The 20,399-nt window shown below is 43.5% G+C and overlaps 1 protein-coding gene across 1 annotated transcript in view; it reads left to right on the top strand.

Moving 5' to 3' along the window:
- The window catches only part of Arhgef26 (Rho guanine nucleotide exchange factor 26), a 118,463-nt gene that overhangs the window by 95,135 nt on the left and 2,929 nt on the right, over positions 1-20,399 (top strand). The window contains 2 exon segments of the mRNA NM_001427682.1: positions 8,148-8,357; positions 19,417-19,484. Coding sequence (NP_001414611.1) covers positions 8,148-8,357; positions 19,417-19,484 — 278 coding nt within the window.

The following is a 20,399-nucleotide window of genomic DNA, read 5'->3' on the forward strand; positions in this document are numbered from 1 at the left end:
GCCTGCCTAGTCCACTTGTCCATTTGTAATTATCAGGCCTTTACAAAATTCTCAGGCAATTTAAATGGATAGTACTCTATTAGGAAAACAGACAAAAGAAAAAGCTAGCATTTGGCATAATCCAGGCATGATTATACGGGCTATACACAACAACAAGATAATATACATATTATGTCACCTAATCCCCACGACAAGTTGGCGCCTTGGTTACTGTCATTGTACAGATGAGAGCCATGAAGCATGGAGAGAATTGGAACCCTGCTCAGGTCTACAAAGCAGGTGTGTGACAGGCTGGCTGACTCAAAGCAGGCCTTTGGGTCAGGTCTGTAACCGTATCTACTATGCTGAAATCCTCAACTTCTGAAAATTCCATGACACTTACTTGTTAGCATTATCCTAAGCAAACTTTCCAGATGAAATCGATCTCAATCAGGTAAATAATTTTTTTCTTTTAATTCCTTAACTTTACATAAATTCCAGCATAGTTCAATGTCCTCTGTCTCAGCCATGTTTCACTGGAGTATTTTGATGTCAGTGAAGCATAAAGGCAAGGGTAGGGATTTTGAAATCATGCTGTTGAATGAGCAAGGGAGACAAGTTGAAATCTGCAGAGGAAGGTCTCTTGTGCACGCCCTGGAGGAAAACACAGTGAACTTTTATTTCTTACAATTCTCTATGCTCCCCAGCCTCAACACTCCTGGGAGATTCGCAGACCCGTGACATCCCGGTGAGAAAAACAAGTGGCTATACAGGAATGGCTCTGACGAAGGATGCCTGGGAAATGTCATGAAAGGCATTAAAAGGGGATAGCATTTCAGAATGCCACAGGTGCACAACACAGTTAACTTCTGTGCCGACGTCCAGAAGAATGACGGCAGAGCCCCCGGCATTGGATTTCCTGGGATGCTGGGCCATGTGACCTTGGGGAAGTATTTCATTTCCCTGGCCTCTGAGTGCTGGTCTGAGGATTCACAGGCAACTGCTGACTTGGGAGACATTTGTTTTCGTGCTGGCCTGTTTTTTGTCTGTTTTTTAAGGACAGAGGCTGTGTGAATGTTATAAACAAAACCTATGGAAAAGGCATACTGAATAGATTAAAAAACCCATGCCACTACCTGGAGGATGCATTCTGGGAGTCATTGGGCTGTTTTGAAAAAGTATATAACATAATTTCTCTTAATTTAACTTTTCATAAAAGGAAGAATTGGAAATCTTGCTTAGGTTGCTGTTACTTGTACTCAGTCCATGTAAGAGAGTTTTTAGAACAGTGTGAAATGTGTACACGTGTTCTCCTGTGGCGGGAAACAGTGGGGAAGCTGTCCTTTGCAGTATAACCTTTGGCTTTCTCTGCCAACTTATCTTTCCTTTATCCCATGGATCTATTTTGGTCAAGCAGCCTTTCCCCATCTCTACACCAACAAGAGTGGGTATCTAGGATGATCACTAGTAAGGGTCAAGGTGAGACTCCTTCTCCACAGGGCAGTACATATTTAAAAGTCTCTGACTCACCACAAGGCAGGTCTGACTTGACTTGTTACTCGCCATCCACCTTGTTACAACTCTTAAGGACGTGGACATACCCAATCGAAGGATTCAACGTGCTTTAAGGAATGAGATTGGAATGCACATATTTAGGCGATGTCAGTTGTTTCTCCAAATCTCCCCAAGTTATTTATTGGTTATCAATGCCTCATATCTGGAAAACCACTTGTATCATACATTAAGTCCCTAAGTATGTATCAATTCCTTTGTCAACTCATCAGTCTACTTCACTATTTCCTCTGTCAACTCATGGCCAGGCCTGACTCTTGAACTAGTCTACATTTATAAGTGTCTTCTCATATCCAAGGGCCAATTCATTTTCACCTTGTTGTTTCTGCATGTTTACTTTCCCACACGATTTAAAATAACTCAACTAGCACCTCTACTCAAGTCTCTCCACAAAACTATTTTTGAATTTATATTGACTGGATTAAAATAAGTTACATTAGAAAAAACAGATACTTGCCAAGGTTGTCTTAATATAGAAAATCCAGAGAAGCTTTATCACAAATATCTTTTAATTATTATTTTTTTATTTTACTATTTTTACCAATAACTTATTTTTTTTATTCACTTTACATCCTGATCACAGCCTGCCTCCCTCCGCTTCTTCCAGTCAGTCTCATCCTTACATTTTCCTCCCCACATTGCCCTCCCCTTCTCCTCAGAGAAGGGAAAGCCCCCCTTGGGTATCTAGTCCCAGCAGGTCTAGGCACATCCTCTCCCACTGAGACCCTGCCAGCCAGTCCAGAGAGGATGAGAGTGACCCAGTGGCTGGAAACAGAGACCAAGACAGCCCCTGCTCCACTTGTTAGAGGTGCCACATGAAGACCAAGCTGCACATTTTCTACAAATGTAGGGGCCATAGGTCCAGCCCTGTATGCTACCTGGTTGGTGGCCCAGTCTTTGTGAGTCCTCACACAAATATCTTAAGAGATTTTCTAATGCTATAAATGAGATAGGTCCATCAATTATATATTTGTATTAAACTTTTTATTTCATTTTTGTATGCATGCGTGTGTGTGTGTGTGTGTGTGTGTGTGTGTGTGTGTGTGTGTGTGTAGAAGTGCCATAATATGTATGTGAAGGTCAGAGGAGAACATGTGGGATTCAGTTCCCCCCTACTACCATAGATTTGGGTATTAGCCTTAGGTCCTCAGAGCAACTGTTATTCCTGAGTCCATCTCACTGATCCTCATAGATCATGTTACTTAATTGGATGTCATTAATAAATAGAAGAGGCATTATTTGGAGTTCTTTTTCTCAGTCATTGTAGTGAATTCATGGTCACTTTGTGGTTAGTGATGTATTCTACACAAGGTTGGCTAGTTAGTAGGACAGATAAGACATCCCATTCCCATCTACTTGATTCAGCTACACACTTAGGCATCCACAGATACCTGGAGTACTAATAGTCTTCACATCTATGCACTTAGGGTTTAAAACACATTTTCTCTTGAAATTTAACAGGTCAAGTGTACAGAAAATCATCACACATTAACATACTTGTTGCCCGAACTTGCCATGGGAGTTAATGTTAGAGACTTTCCTCTTAAAACGACAAGACAACCCAAGTTGAGCAAAATTGCAGATTAATATCTTTTTGTCCTCAGTCTGTCCTTCCCCTTCCCCAAACCGAGTGTGTCAAAATGGATGCTTAATCCTCAGATTTCTGTGCTCAGTGCTGCAAATTTCCATGTCTCTAGGTCACTTTGATATTTAAACATGAATTTCTTATATGTGGTCTTGAAATATCCTTCGGATCTAAAAGTAATAAATAATATTCATAAATAAATGTTCTCTATAAGAAGTGTCCTAACCTATGTAGACATTATGGGACAGGAAGTAAAGGGCTCCATAATTATTATTTGCCTAATTAAGGGGGGCGGGGCAAGGATGGAGCTCATTGCTCCAGTGCTGACTCAGCGTGTGCTAGACCTACCCTGGGATACAGTTCCCAGACCACACACACACACACACACACACACACACACACACACACACATACACACACACACACACCCCAAAAAGGAACTCTTTGCAGTCAGGCTTATGTCACATCACCTCAGCGGTGTGTAGCATACATTCAGACATTGTGTGAGCTTCTTCACAGAGAAAATAAGTGTATATGTGTTTAGCATTGTTTCCTGTTCTCATCAGATAGCTACATATTTTGTTTAAGATAATACTTGAAGGGGGAGAGTCTGGACAGAGGTTACTAGGACTTCAAGTGGGTTTCAATGGAGAGACTCATCATCGTTTAAGGCATCGAGCAGCAGACCTCTGTGGACTTGACTGGGTCCCTGTACTGATCGGAAGCACCTTGCACACAGCGGGGAGCCTGGGCAGCTGCAAGTGTGGGGAGAGCATGTGGCACAATGGGCGGAAGTCTCCATGTGAACTCGTCTATGCAAAGAAAGGTGGTTTTTCCACTTGCTTTTTTTTTCTGAGCAATTCAACTTCCTAATTATACGATCCAAATTGTTTCAGAAATTGTGTCAACCATATGTTTGTTAAATGATGAAGACAAACGGGGGAAGTCTGATGAGAGTCAGCTTCCCTGAGGAAAAGAGTCGTTACTCCATTCTGCCTTCTGGGACCTCAGTGAGCAGAAGGGGGAAAGCTGACAGAAGTGCCTGGGGGTGGGCTCCCTTCTTCTCCAGCACACACTATAGCCAGTTGTCCATCTTAACTGCGGGGTGAAGGGTTTCAGGGGCTGACTGACGGAATGAGTTTTATGCAGTAGTCAGTAGATTCAGAGTCAGGAGAATAATGGTCATCATTCTGGACCCTTGGTGGACTAAATGTCTATATGTGAGTGTGTAAGAGACTATACCAGAAGGATTCTCATAAGACTAAGCCAGTCACTTGTCAGGTTTTGTTTCAATGAGTTTTAAGGTAGCCAACCAGGATAAATACCATTTAACTTTACTACTGTTAAACCATAAAGGTATTTTTACATGAAACCCACCTTTAAAAAGTAGTAAACTGTTAGGTTCTATATAAATATATAATGCAAAAAAATCGCTACATAGATAACTGATTTATTTATTTATTTTGGATGAATGAGAGCAATCAATCAAAAGACAGACAGGAAACACTTTGTCTTGGAAATGGCTTTGGATCTAGATGTCTAAACTAAGCTAAGATCTCCATTCAGACAATTTGGAAAAATACCAGAGGTGAGGTTTTGTGGATGTGAATAGGAGGATCACGGTTTTACCATTCAAAGTGGACATAGAAAGGGCTGACTGGTCTAAACTGGCTCAAGCAACTACTACAGCTTGTAGTCAGTGGCTTTGCACTTGTTACTTCTGTTGTCCTCAGCATGGTTTTTCTATTTGTACATTATGGTGCTCAATTTGGCCCTGTCAGAAATTCACTGTTGATGGAATAGCATGAACCTCCTTTCAAGATTACATATTGTCTCAGAAATCTATACGAGTAAAAAAAAAACGTGTATAAAAGAAAAAAGGAGCAATTAGCATGCAATTTAAAAATGTATCTGCTATTGGCTTTAGCAATTCCTAAAACAAATTCAAGGCATTGGTGAAATAAGATTTCCTCACTGTTATTAGTTTTTTTTTTTTAATTTAGGGTAATTCCTGGAAGATACAAATCCTAAAAATGAAGCAGAGGGAAGACTAACTATCGTGGATTATATTTGTCTCCTGGGAACTCAGTCCTTAGGGCCTACCAGGGCAAACTAACAAGCAAAGCTGTGTGACGCTGGAGATGCAGAAGCTTGGCCGGCCGTAAATGAGGGCACTGTCCTGCACATATTCTCCCGACTTTTGTTTCTCCAGAAGTAACCTTGATCCCAAAGCAACTATTATTATTCTTCAGGGACTACCTAACTATCCCCCTCATAAAATATTAATTTCTTCAATTTCCCTGTTTGGTAAATGATTTTTGAATGGAACAGTGCCATGTCACTGAGTAGTGATCATTTATAGCTTTTGATTGGAGCCAAAGAGGGACATAGGAAGAAAAGAGAATAGTAGGGAACCTCTGTTTCCTACATAGATTTTGCTACTGATATTGAGATACTGCTTTTGCTTTCATGGTTTTGCCTTGATCCTGCCCCCCCCCCCCCCCCCCGTGTGTGTGTGTGTGTGTGTGTGTGTGTGTGTGTGTGTGTGTTAGTGGTAGGGTGTGTTCACAGGCACATCCTGACTCCTGGGCTGTTAAATTTATGTCTAAGATGTCCCGGCATTGTAAACATTTTCTGCCCCGCTAACAACTGACTTCTTCGTTTCTAGCCAACAAGATCTTTTAAAGATACAATCATGGGGTTGGGGATTTAGCTCAGTGGTAGAACGCTTCCCTAGGAAGCGCCAGGCCCTGGGTTCGGTCCCCAGCTCTGAAAAAAAAAAAAAAAGATACAATTATGTTTGATTGAAAGCCTCACTGTCCTGCTTTCTTCATTTGAGTATAATGTATGCCTTGATAGTCTAAATGATAGTCTCATTTAGATGTGAAAGCAATTTATATGCCTGGGTGTGGCAGCCTCCGGGCAGATTTGGAAATCTTCTTACCATGGGAAGTTACAGTGAATACAGACATGATCCTAACAACAGATTTAGTCAGAGAGATATTTAGTTTTTTAGAGAGGGAACCTGTGTGTGTTGTTTCTGGATGGACAATTTATCAAACTAAACTTCAAGGAAACAACAAAAAAAAAAGCTATAAAGTTTCCCAAGGACAGTTACAAGGCAGTGTTTACTGCTGAATAAAGAAAGCACCAGAACGTTTGAACAAAATGTTTTGTTCTAAAAACCCCTACTATATTTGGACACAGGGAGTTCTCTTCCAGCTCTTCGAAGCTTAAATACTTTTATTTGCTATTAACTGAGACAATGTCATTGTTCCTAGAGTATACTAGAATTTATTGTAGGGGCATCTGTTTACCTCAGTTCTGTTGAAGTTTATCTGTGACGTCAGAAGAGAGCAGAAAGAGATAGATTTAGCTTGATTTGGAATTTTTCAGGCAAGCCCTGCTAATGGAGGTACGCTTGTGTGCAGGGCATGATTTTAACTAGCTACGAGGAACCCGAGATGGCTCATTTGATATGTACAGGTGACAGGGCATGTGGAATCTATCAACAGGGAAGAGGTCACAGAGTCAATGAGTAGGAACTGGTGGGTTAATTAAGTTTGCAGGATGAGGATTTGGATTGGTGAGCTAGAAAGATGGGTGCCTGGTAGAGCACAGTGTGTCTAGGCTGCCGCTGGAATGAGGGAGAGGCTGCATTTGCTGGTAACACGACTGGGGAGGAGGCTGAGGTAGCGTACCTGAAGCCATTGGAGAAGTCAAAGCACTGAGACCACAGCAAGAGCAGGGAGCTGTTCTTGGAATGTAAAGAAGAAAGTAATGATTAACCCAGTGGAGGGCTTCAAAGGCGTTGTTTGCCCCTGTTCTGTGTCGGTTATGGTCAGTGAGACTTGCTCGTTTCCTGATAATTGCTGCAGTAAGCTTGGGAGTCCTAAGGAGGACTGGGAGACTGAAGCCTGTAGAAGGTTGTGATTGGGACAGAAATAGGGAGTGTGAACTCCAGAGTCTAGGCCTTCTTGGAACAGAAAGCGATCATTTTGTAGAAGTGAGCAGAGCCGACAGGGGTACGGCATCTGTTAGGGGAAACTTACTTGACTACAAGGTAGGGGGAAGATTCAAATAAGAGTCTAAAGCTTAAGTCTTTCCTGAATTCCCTAAGAAAGGGCACACCCAGAAGGGCAGAGTGGGAAATATTCAAGAGCCAGTTGTCCTGAGGGAATTAGCCATCTTCACACTGAGGAATAAAGAGTCCTGGGAGAGTGAGATAAGCAAGGACAGGGACATAGCAGGATACAGCCTGGTGGCTTCTGAAATACAAGGCCATAATGTGGGAGAGAATGAACTGGACACTTTGCCAGAGCAAGCAGGCTTCCTTAGGGGTCTGCTGAAGTTCGATTTCTACAGTTAAATCTCCTGGGTTCTACTTGTGTCCCCTGCTGTGGTCATTGATGGATAGGGGATGAAACCTGGGCTACCCAGAGCATGGGCAGGCTTTTACAGTGTCCTCTTCATTTTGTGGTAGAGGTGTGTGTAAAGCAGGGAGGTGTACCAGTTACCAGGATGTGTGTAATTCTCACTGAACTGAGTATAACTGTCATAGAACAGTGGAAATAAAGTCTATGAATATCTTCATTAAGTTACTTACTCCATGTTTCATCTTTCAACTATCTAACCTTTGCTTATTGTTCCTAAAATGACAGAGTCTCATTGTGTTGCCGGTCAGACACTTGGGATCTTTGGTAGACATTTCTCATAGTTTTCTACTCAAGAAGTGCCCACCTTTCATTGGTGTTGATTTCTGAGTAAGAAATGATCTGCGTTTTCAAAAATATATTGCTCTTTTATCTGAGACGTAGGCTAGTGTGCTACCTGCATAATATCCGTGCTTCTATTAATTGCTAATCCATAGGTAAAACTCAGTGTTATCAAACAGGCCATTCTTCCTTCCCTCTGGATATCCTGGCCACTTCTCCAGAAATGTGACTTGAAATCTGACAGTGTCGAAGTCGTAGCTACTGAGTAATTAACCTGTTCTTTCCCTTTCTTTTAGCGAAGAAAGCTACAACGTCAATGATTACTCCTTACGGGACCAGTTGCTGGTGGAATCCTGTGACAATGAGGAGCTCAATTCTTCTCCAGGGAAGAACACGTCCACGATGCTTTACTCCAGACAGAGCTCTGCCACTCACCTCTTTACCCTGACCGTCCTCAGCAATCATGCCAATGAGAAGGTGGACATGCTGCTTGGGGCAGAGACCCAGTAAGTACCCAGAGGGGGAGAAGGTTCAGGGTACCTGACCTCCCTTTGCGTTACCTACCTGCTCTTGCTCTCTTCAAACGGTGGGTCCTATTTGGTTTTGTTGTTGTCTCCCTACTGTGTGCTAATCATAGCATTCAGGTGTTTTTAGCAGATATGATCTCCACAGTATCTCCAGGGAAGTGTCATGCTCTTTGAACCCTGTAACCCTTGATGGGTGAATGGATTTTGATTGAACCGTTCCATTGACAAATGCACTTTATTTAAATGCTGACATTTTCATAGACAGAAACATTGGGATGAAGCCTTGGTTATACATTCCTTCAAGTTCATTTGGAATGTGCTGTAACTGGACAGCAATCTGGCCTTGGCTTTTTGTAGCCCTTGAGAAGCTGTTTCTACTGCCAAAGGCTAGGACACGGCCACTTAACATTTCACGTGGACACGTTGCAGTTGCTACAGTTTGCAGCCTTGAAAGATGGCTCATCCATTTAGGCAAAATGATTAAATAGTAGTTAGAGTCCAAGCAAACTTTGCTTTGTTCAGTACTGAGTTAGAAGCAACTTCTGAATCACTGGCCTTTAGTCAGACAGAGCACAGGGACTCTCAGAAACACACTCGGCTTAGGAAAGCATATCATGATACTTCTTCCCAGACTGTTCCTCAAGACAAGACAGGGATTCTGCTTGTGCCTATGGGCTTACCAGCACTAAGTGTGCTCACACTGGATGAGGGGATTAGGGCTTGGTTTGCAAGTCCACTTTGATGATTTGGTTCATTTTGACATGGCTGGCGGCCAAATTTTTGGGAAACAAGAAGTCTCTTGGATGTCATTATGGGTCAGGAGCTATGTTGGGTTAGGAAATAAAGCAGTGGAGAAAAAGGAGCTCCCTACGTCTGTGTCCTCTCAGTTTCCTACATGTTTCCTCCCCTCCCCTCCTCCCCTTGTCTGCCAGCATTCTCTTGTAGAATCATTAAAATAGATGAGCAGATTGGAGGGAATAACTGTCCCAACTATAGTGAAGTCGTATGTAAATGTATATCCTTACAGGAGAGGTTTTTTAATGGGCCACAGTTCTTTCCCTGGAGCAATAGAAAAGGCCCTCTAGTGTTCCCAGCATATACACCCCCACCACCACCCCACCACCCCACCACCCCACCACCCCACCATCCCACCACCCCACCACCCCACCACCCCTCGTGTCTGCTGCTTTGAAGAGGAAGGTGTCCTGTGGTTGTCAGTCTAGAAACCAGCATGGGACACAACCAGGGCCAGGCTTGGGGAAAGCATTCTCTTCAGTAAGTCCTTGGGTGTCAGAGACAGAACTAGATTTTGTGTGTGTATGTGGCAGCCTTTTTTTAAAAAATGGAATTCATATGCTGGATTTTGCGTAACTTTAAGAAAAGCTTGAACTCTGAGGATTAGTAATTGTCTGGACATTCCAGAAAACTCATAGAAGTTGGAAACACCCTCTTTGTACTTAGGAAAGGAGAGAGTGCTACTTTTGCTTGTGATTTCCTCCTCTGTCAAGTTTGTTCTTCATTCTGGCCTCACTGATGTATTGACAGAGCTCTTCCTGACTGCCCCAAACATCATTCATGAAATCTCCATTACTTATTTCTTAGATATTCTAAGTCAGTGTCCTGCTCTTTTATACAAAGGCTAGATCTTTTCCCAGGACTGTAGAATCTGTCCTACCCTCTTTTCTTTGATTTGCCTTAAACTGAGTGGTTGTATATTTTCTAAACCAGACATGTTCTCAGAATCTTTAGTTATGTCACCCATAAACCCATGAGCATGACTCATATTGTAGTTCTTTCATTAATAGCAAGAGAACATTCCAGAAGAGATGGGGGCAGGGCAGAAGTCTCTGGGAACAGAAGGGGGAACTGTCATTCTTCTCTTCCCTCCTCTGCCCTCAATTACAGCTGAGAAGTTAATACATAGACTGGGCTGAGTGACCATTCAGTGGTCAGAGCACAGCCACTGTGGCAGAGGACCTGGGTTCACTCTCCAGCACCTACATGGTGGTTTACAACTATCTGTAACTCTGATTCCAGGGACTCCACAGTGCCTCTGTTGGTGTCTGTGGATAACAGGCATTTTTGCAGTGCATTCATACACACAGGCAAAACATTTATATACTTAATGTAAAAATAATAATTCTTAAATAAATGGGTAGATGCTGACAAGATACAAAACAGTATTGGTAGAGAAAAAAAGGACACCAAAATGCACTTTCCTTAAAACAAATACACTCACTTTCACAGACAATTGGTTGTTTAAATGTCTAGCAAATTATCACATGCTTTGAATACACATCTGTAGTTTAGTTCTGAGTTCCTGTTTTTCTTTGTTTTGTTTTAAACTTAAGCCTGGAGACGTAAAAGCTGAACAAACTAGTAACACGGTATGACCTGTTTAAATCACCCTAAGATATGCTCACCTCACAACCGTTTATTATTTCTTTACAGGATGGGCTATCTGGTTTTGAACAATCAGTTCTAGTCAGTGTAAGGCGTGTTCTTTGCATCTTAGATTTGTGAAGTATGCAGTTTTGGTTTTTAATATGTGTTTTTGTGTACAGGTTTGTTCATGTATGTACACATGTAGGGATACATGCCTGTGCAAGCACACAAAAGCCAGAAGAGAGCTTCAGTGTCCATCACTTTCTGTCTCTCTGACTTGGGTTCTTCTTGAACTCAGGCTTATGTCTTAGGCCCCTGCCTCTGCACCCTACTGGAGCTGGAGTAATTGTATTTGCCAGAATGTCTAACTTGTTACAAAGACACCAGTGATCCAGCTAGGATCCCTTGTTTGCACAGCAGTCACTCTGACCACCAAGTCATCTTTCTAAGCCCCTGCATTTATGATTCGGTTCTTCTCTCCTCTCCCCTCTCCTCCCCTCTCCTCCCCTCTCCCCTCTCCTCTCCTCCCCTCTCCTCCCCTCTCCCCTCTCTTCCCCTCTCCTCTGTTCTCTCCTCTCCTCTCCTCTCCTCTCCTCCCCTCTCCTCCCCTTTCTTGTCCTCTCCTCTCCCCTCTCCTCCCCTCTCCTGTCCTCTCCTTCTCTTCTCCTCTCCTCTCCCCTCCTCTCCTGTCCTCTCCTGTCCTCTCCTGTCCTCTCCTGTCCTCTCCTGTCCTCTCCTGTCCTCTCCTCTCCTCTCCTCTCCTCTCCTCTCCCCTCCTCTCCTTCTTGTCCTCTCCTCCTCTCCTCTCCTCCTCTCTTCTACTCCTCTACTCTTTTCTCATCCAAAGGATGAGGGTCACCTTCCCTGTACTTTTTTTGAGGTCCTCGTACATGCCAGCCAAGTGCCACATCCCCAGCGCCTGGTCCTAGCCCCTGGACAGATGCCAAACCTCAACCTGCTCCAAGGGCTAGTACAGTGTTCCAAGTGTCAGCTCCTTACCTTTCTCATTTGTTTCGAGACTGGTTTTCTCTGTGCACCTCTGACTATCCTGGAACTCACTCTGTAGGCCTTGAACTCAGAGCTCTTCCTTACTTGACTCCCACTGGGATTAAAGGCATGAGCCATCACTGCCTGGCAGTTACCCGATTCTTTTGGGTTATTTGATTAATGTGCTCCATTAACAATTGAGTTAGGAAAATGAAGTTTGCTCTACGTTCCTGGATGTGAATGTACAACTGTATGTTTCATCTTTCCTTATTTTTCCTTCTCACTATCTCCTTCCCGAGTTTATCTTTTGAACCTCCTGGACAGAATTCTAAACATTTTTCTCACCCTGCACTGTTGACTGCTTATCTCTAGTCTTGGATCCGTTCATGTCTTTTCCCCTCTTTGTATATAGCAGATTCCCAAAACATATTTTTAGACTGATACAAAGAGAGAATAATTAGTTTTTCTATATCCAAGGCAAGGTAGAGTAGTAGCCACACTGAGGGAAAGGCTGCTCTTTACTAGTCTCTGTTACCCTTTTAAATATGTACTTTTTAATTAGTAAAATTTGTTTGACAGTCCATACTTGTACATACTGCATTCTGAGTACTCTTGCCCTCTCAGGCCCTTTTCTCTCTCTTGAACTTGTATAACCCTCTCCTCCCTGCACATGGCTTTCCCACATTCATGTGCTTTTGTTCAGTTTTCTAACCCACTGTATTAGGGCATCATGAGTGACCATGGGCAGGGAACATCCAGTGGATCCTTTCAGGGGCCAATAGTTCAGCTGAGATGGGCAGTGCCCTGTTAGCCCCTTTCCATCCATGACTGTTGACAGATTTAGCCTTGTGCCAGCCCAGCGAAGGCAGCTCAGCCACTGTGAGTGCATGATTGCAATGGCCGTGCCATGCCTAGAAGATGCATTCTGTAGCTGTCTACTTCCCTGTCATCTGTCTCTTCTGTCTTTCCATCACTTCTCCTTCAGTATTTCCTGAGCCCTAACGGGGTGGTATAAATGTCCCATTTAGGGCTGTCTACTCAACTGTCCCTTACTATAGCAGCCAACCATCTCTCAATTCACATATACGTACTGTGAAGAGAAGCTTCTCTGATTAAGGCTGAAAGTAGCATTTTCTATGGGCATAAACATGTCTAGACAACAGTTTGCCCCATGTCAATTTAGCTAAACAACAGTAGTAGGTTGCCTCTATGGCCTATGTTTTCCCCAATTATGGGTTTTTGATTAGTATAAGATATGAATTTTTCTCTGTTGGAACAAGCCCCGAATCTAATCAAACGACATTGGTTGCCCCTGTGATGGTTTTGCTATTATTACAGCAGTGAGCACTTCTTGCCTGGTAGTTGGTATTATTAGTTCATAGGATTCACAGTTGGTGCCCATTCTCTCCCAGCAGCCTATAGAGCACTGTTTAGCGTTATGAGAGCTAGATGGCAGGGAAGAAGCTTTCAGCTTTGTTCTGCCAGTATTTCACTATATTTTCCAGTCATGGTACATTGTTGTTGTGTGTGTGTGTGTGTGTGTGTGTGTGTGTGTGTTTGCCTTGATGCTGGGATGTCAGATATGCAGCTTTGGGAAGGTAGAACGCAGTCTAAGATGAGGGTCCCAGTATTTTCTTCCTGGCAAGAGATATGGGATGGATGCTGTGGTTCTTAAACTCCTGTGTACCCAGATGCTGTTGTGAAACTCGAGGAGTTGGGAATGGGTCCACTACCTATGCCGAGCCTGGGTTGGGGAGGAATTTGACTTAGTTCCAACTGAGTGTCAAAAGTATGGAGGGACTAGAAGAGAGGTTTCTCCAGGATCTAGGCTCTGCTCTTTAGGACAAAGGATCCCCACACCCTGCTGCAACTGTTTTATTTGTGGTGGATGGGGATGCAAATGTCTTAACTCAGGGAGAACCAGAGATTAAATACCTTCTGCAGGATGGGATGCCCAGGAAAGGAAGCTCATTGACTAAATGGAGAACTCTAGATTTTTATGCTAAGTGACTGACTGTCAGGGTCCTCTTAGTGGGGTGTCGCGCTCATGTATTCCAGGACAGGTAGTCTGGCTGGGAGCTGATTCTATTGCCTAGCATTCGTACTTTCTCAATTATTAGATTTACTGGGGAGGTGGGTGTCGAATGTGCTTCGACCTTACCCGTTCTCTCTGGTGGCACGGCTCCACTTGCCCCAGAATATGTAGTGTCCTCAGTAAGTGTCTTATCATCTACTTCTGGTAGGGAACCAGGAAGAATGGCAAGAGCCTGTGTAGATAGGGGTAGGGACCTCCATGTGATACTGGGGTTCCTGTTTAAGAACCGTGACTGTAGGAGCAGCAGTCTCTAGCTAGGAAGGATAGCTTCCTTCTAACTCTTATTTGTTCTAATTTACTTATAAAAATATTGGTTTCTATATGGAGTCATGTTGGCTCCCTTGCACCCTCATGTTCCCAATCTTCCATCCCACCAGTGCTTAAGCTCTCTACCCTGTTTTTCCCACCACTTTCATATCATGCCCTACTAACTAAATCCCCGCCTCCCCTACCTCTTAGGACGTCCTACTTCCCATTGGCCCCTTCCTAGTTTTCTGGCATCAGTAAGTTGCTAGAACACCCCTTCCCCCAATTTCTCCTGGTTTTCAACTTTTATTCTTAAGAACCCTGCTGACCATTTTGTAGGATGGACATCTAGTTGTGTACATGGTGTTATATGTTCGCCTGTCACGGACCTTAAGTCACTGTACTGCTAACCAGACAATAGTCTGAAAAAGACCAAGTCTTACTCTCCTTAAGAAGACAGGGGAAGACTGTTTTACTGTTGTCTGTTTTCCCTCTAGGCTTTTCAAGAAGAATGTGAGAGATGGAGAGTCCCCTTTGTCCGCCTTCATTAAAATGAGGCACAGACAGCTGCAGTTCCCACAGGCAGCAGGCTATAGCAAGTGACATCCTTGGCTTCCTGCATTTGCAGTAGAATTTGGATGCCCTTTTGGGTCCACAGTATGCGGGGATGAGATATCTGCTATGTGATCAGTGAGGGGACAAGCTCTCTTCACTCATATATGTGCTGTAGGATAGAGCCATCATAAACGAGAGTCAGAGGTCCATTCTTGCATTTCTTTTGCAGAAGTGAGAGCCTAATGAATGTGGCTGTGCTGTCAGCCACCCAGACTGGTTGCTGGGCTCTGACAAAGAGGCATTGTTGGCAGGGAGCTTTGCCCTCTTCCTGCTTCAGTTAATGATTTAATTACAACAGGAAGTACAAGCATGAGATGGAATTATAAATGGGACCTCAGAGTCCATGGTAGTCTGCTTTCCATTAGGAGCATCACAACATAAAGTAAACCGTCTGTATGGGGGCAGGTAGTTCAGGTGGCAGTGTTTCTTTCCTTTCCTTTTTGAGTCTAGTTTCTAGGTCCGAACATGACTTTCACGTTTGAGGGGTGCTGTTCCCTTTCTTCTGAGTCAAATTCTAGCCACCTTTCGTAATGGCACCTTTCATAAACAAACAATATTTTAAGTAGAAATGGGCAGTACATTGTTTTAAAGATTTATTCATTCTCATTTTATGTGCATCGGTGTTTTGCCTACACGTATGTCTGCGTGAGGTGCCAGATCCCTTGGTACTGGAGTTACAGTTGTGAGCTGGTATATGGGTGCTGGGAATTGAACCTGCATCCTGGAAGAGCAGCCAGTGCTCTTAACCACTGAGCCCTCCCCCTCTTTGGCCCCATAGGCAGCATTTTAAACAGCACACAACAGTGCCACGTGCCCTCCTTGGGTAAGGGACCAAAATAAAGAAGTGTTCATTTGATACTCTGAACAGGTGATATGGCAGTGAGTACTAATATTTCCCAGGAAGCATATTAACTTCACCAGTTATTTTTAACAGTGTTACATATTAGCCGGACCAGTCCTGACTTTCTAGGGGTGGGAGAGGACAGATTTACAAGCCTGAATTAATCTCTCTTGTTTTCTTAATAACCACTTCTATTCTAAAAATGTTGGGAAAATAAAGTGCCCTTAATACAGTTTATTTTTTGAGATGTGGTTTGCTGTGTCGCTCATGCTAGCTGAGGTGATCCTCAGTCTCCTAAGTGCTGGGATCACCAGCAGTGCTGAGGCTGTAGTGTGTGCTCTCATTTTAAAGCTTTCCTTTTTAATACTTATCTAGCCTTTAGCAGATGCAGTGAAAAATTCAATTTCTGTGACTGCAACCTTTTTGCCATCAAGTTTAAAACCGGCACACCTACTACTCAGTCAAAGGATAAGACCAAGGGGCTCAGCTGCTCACTCCCCATGAGGAGACTGCCACAGCATCTTCTAGTGCCATGCATACGATGCTGGGTGGTTCTGGGAAGGCTGTTAGGCTCTTTTCCACTTGGTCTTCTCTCCTCTGTGGTTAAGTGTAGTTTAAGGAGCATCTTTCCCAGGACTCTGCACACTGCTTGGGGCTTGAACATGTTTAATTCTGCTTGTTTGCCCCATCATATTAAGGGCTATGAACAACAAAGAACCACAGCCTAGGGCAGAGCTCGTGCATTCAGTGAAGGTTGGTTGAAGGAAGGATTAGTTAGTTGTCTTGGAATTTGATACCCGACAGGTATCAGGGCAGAGGGAAAAGTCTGAACTGCTTGTGTGGTTAGGTTTCGAATTCCTCTTGTTTCTTCCTCTTGTTTCATATGGTAACAAGAGAGAGTGGAGGGGAGCGAGCCATGGACTCTGATAATGGCTTTCCTGTCTTTAGCAAGTCCTCAGCTCCTGCTTTGAGACACACTCCTTCCAGTTTCCTGGTGGGGCCAGCTCCTTGGCAAGGCGTGTAGAAGCCCCAGGGGAACTGGTGTGGTTTGACAGCTTCTAAGAGGGGGTGGTACTGACTCAATTGAAATGTTTTCAAGAAACAGCTCCATTCAGCAAGGGCAACAACAAGTGTCTTGTTCTGTCCTCTAGAGTCCCAGCAAGGGGCCACACTGTCTACAGGATGCCATTAGTACCCAGACAGCATGGCATAGGAGTGAATGATTTCATCTGGACTGTTCAACTTCAGTGGCAGGGGGCAGCTGCAGGATCTTGAGATTGGCCTGGTCTGCAAAGTCCTGTGTAAAAGATTCCGTTCCGAAGTGCAACGGGAAGGCAGCAGCTTGGGCAGGATAAGCATGGGGTAAAGACCTGCCCTGCTTTGGTTTGGCACAGAGAGACACAGATACTGAACTGTGGAGACTGCCCTTGGCGAACCACTCACCTGCTAGATATTAGTTTTCAGTTGGCATTGTACTTTGGAAATTCCAGTTCAGCCTGTGGCATAATAAGGATCTTTCCCCATCAAACAACAGAATTTAAAGTGTTTACTTGGGGACTGATTAAAAGGAAGTTAAATGTTCCTTATTCCTTACAAAACCAAGACAGAGCACTTTGCTCTATATTCAAGTTTTAGAAGCAGGATGGTAACGTCAGCTTCTAGTAGTTGTATGTGTTAATGACCTGATGCTTCCTTTCTGTCAGTATCTGTATGTGGATGTAGGCATGCACATGTCAGAGTGTGTGGGTCAGAGGACTCTTCCAGGTGACTGAGCTTCATTGCCATTCTGTAGTAGGCTCGGTGGCCCCAAAGATTCCTGAGATTCTCCATGTCTCCCATGGCCCTGTAGGAGAGGTGGAATTGCAGGCACTCAAATGCCATAGCATCTAGCTTCTACATAGGTTCTGGAGATCCAAGCTCATGCCTAGCAAGAGCTTAGCCTCTGAACAGACTCAGCCCCCTCTTTGCATTCTTCTAATTTTTAATTATTTGAGTACACACGTTTCATTTGAATTGTGGTACCTATTCATTTTACTTTTAAAACATGTATCAGTTTACTTATTTTTGGCTTTTTGAGTCAATCTCATTATATTGCAGAGTGGCCTTTCCCTTGTGGCAGTCTCCTGCCTGTCAGTATATGATCTGATAATAGCAGCAAACAACGTATAAACGATCAAGGCTCAGCATGTGATTGGTAATAGCATTCTCTCGTACGATGGTAACTGAGCCCCAGTTACACTAAGCAGTGTCCTAGAGATAATCTAATTAGCCAGGCAGCCCCACTGCCTGGTTTCAGGAGTCCACTCTGGACCAGCAACATAGTGAGGCTGAGCAGAGGGTGCCCTGGGGACAGACTGTCAGTTAAGAATAGGGAAGGCAATAGGTGTGCATATGGGGGGAGTTACTTGGAAGAGGTGAGGTTTGTGTTGCCAATACTGACAGTTTATAAGCCAAAGAAGCACTAGGCAAAAATGTTCTGTAGCACTTCATTCTCTAATATATAAAACAGATTGGCTTAAAATATAGGGTGCAAATCAGGCACTTGCATTGGACAGAAGACATGGGTTCTTGGTCTGGTGGCATATAGACATGGTTTGCATGAGCAAGCACTTGCAGACTTGAGCATTCTTAAAACACTTGGGTTTGTTTTGTTTTTTCTTTATGTTGTGATGCATTTTTTTTAGATTTATTTTCAATTACGTGTGTGTGTGTGTGTGTGTGTGTGTGTGTGTGTGTGTGTGATGTGAGTGTGGGTGATGTTAGAAGAGGCCAGAGACATCGGATCCCTGGGAGCTGGAGTAATAGGCAACTGTAAGTCACTATGCGGGTGCTAGGAACTGAACTTGAGTCCTCCACAATATCAAGTGCGTCTCTGCCATCTCAGCAGCCCCAGAGGGCTAGGTTTCTCACAGGCAGTAGGGAATAGACAAAGCCTGCAGGAAAGAAAGGGAAGCAGGAAGATTACAGAGGAAGAGCATGGGCTGGTGTGCCCTGTTGTAGGTCCTTACATGGGCTGCTCTGCTCCGTAAGGAAGAGGAGCACACGCCCGGAAGCGAAAATACATTGCAAGGTATTAGGAGAGTAAGGAGAATGTTCTTCAAGTATCTGGGGATAAAGATGCCTGCCCAGAAGGTGTATTGCATAGTAAAATGGCTTAAATTGTTTACCTCCAAAATACTACTCATCCCACACATGGCATTTTGGAAGATTTTATAGAGAACTAAAATAGTATATCCGTGTAATTTAATTAACTGCTTTCAAAAATACACAAGGATGATTATGTGGTAGAACAGTGCTGTGCCTACCCAGGACTTGTGGAAGTAACAGTTAAGTTTTTGTTTCACACAGTAGTAAGTTAGCATTATTGCTAACTTAAATAATTTGGCTATCTTTTCTTGCTCATGAAAATATTTTAAAGCATTTGAGGATAGTCTAACTATGTCAGAATTTTTATTTGAATAAAGCTAACACGTAGAAAAAGGATTTCTTGCCTTCTTTACCAAAATGGTTGAGTATGTGGGAGGGAAAGGCTCCTGCTTCATGGGCTTGCCTTACAAGTGAAATTGGTCCTCTGAACTGTTAAACATCAGAGGAGTGTGCTAAGTATCTGATTCAGTTGCTACTCAGTTCTTCATTAAATGTCCAGCAGTTAAATGAGAAGTCCCCTCTACTCAATAACTAGCCACATTTATATGTTTGACAATGATGACTGCTTTTCCTTTATAAAAATCACTCCTGCCTGTTTCCAAGACCAGTCCCCTGCCCTTTAGTTTCCTTGTGTTAGGAATGGGTTTGCACTGGCTGTCTAGAATAAACTACTTTCAGTGTCTAGGGGACTAACCTAATTTGCACCTGCTGTCTGTGTTTAGGAGTGAGCGAGCCCGTTGGATCACAGCCCTGGGACACAGCAGTGGGAAGCAGCCACCAGACAGAACCAGTAAGTTTCCTGGAACACGAGGGCGCTCTGCCCTCTGCTGGCCATCATGGCTCCTGACTGGTTACAGTATCTTCATCTCTCCCTACTTTAAAAGGTTCTTCCAGGACCACTGTTAGTCCTCCTGTGTTAGTTGCTAAACAAGAGAAATGGCTGCTTAGCTTTTCTGGTTTCTCTCTCCATCTGTGAGTCAGAGGCACTGGGTCCACTGTAGGTTATCAGTTGGACTGTTAATTATGCAGGGTGAAAGTCCTGCTTGGACTATAAAGTGCTTATAGCTAGCGGTTACTAATGGGTTTGAATATAAAAGTATCGGCATGTGTTTGATTTTTATTGCTTTGAGAAAAAGACTTTCTATGTAGCTGCTTGGCCTGAGTTTCACACTAGTCCAGACTGACTTCGAACTCTGCTTCCCAAAGGGTGGGGTTACAGGATATAGACTGCCATATCTGGTTACAAGTTTTTGGCCTAAAGAAAATTAATTTTTCATAATCCGTTTTGTGTAGGTGGTAATGTCAAGAAAATTACTTTATTCTTCTGGTGTCGTAGCATGCCCATTCTTTAATTGTCATGCTATATTTCTGGATGACTTGTTGGAGGACTGAAGGAAGAGGCTTGCAAATGAGGTTTTCTGGAACTCCCTAATAATTACAGCCTTTAGAGTCAAAGCAAGTGGTTGTCTTGATATCAATTTTATATTAAAAACAAATACTGAAGCCATGTCACTCGGTTCTGTTGAGGTTGTATTATTGCAAATCAGCATCTGGGGCACTGAGGAGTCTGACCATTGTTTGGTTTGGGCCCTCACTTTCTCTAAGCTTTGCCACAGCCATTATGCCTGGTTGCTGATAGGATAGGGTCATTGTGGATTGAGCCCCAGCATTGCAGATGGTATGAGTTATATAATCATGGCCTTCC

This window comes from Rattus norvegicus, chromosome 2, assembly GCF_021556685.1.
Source record: "Rattus norvegicus strain SHRSP/BbbUtx chromosome 2, alternate assembly SHRSP_T2T, whole genome shotgun sequence".
In the NCBI taxonomy this organism is placed as follows: Eukaryota; Metazoa; Chordata; class Mammalia; order Rodentia; family Muridae; genus Rattus; species Rattus norvegicus.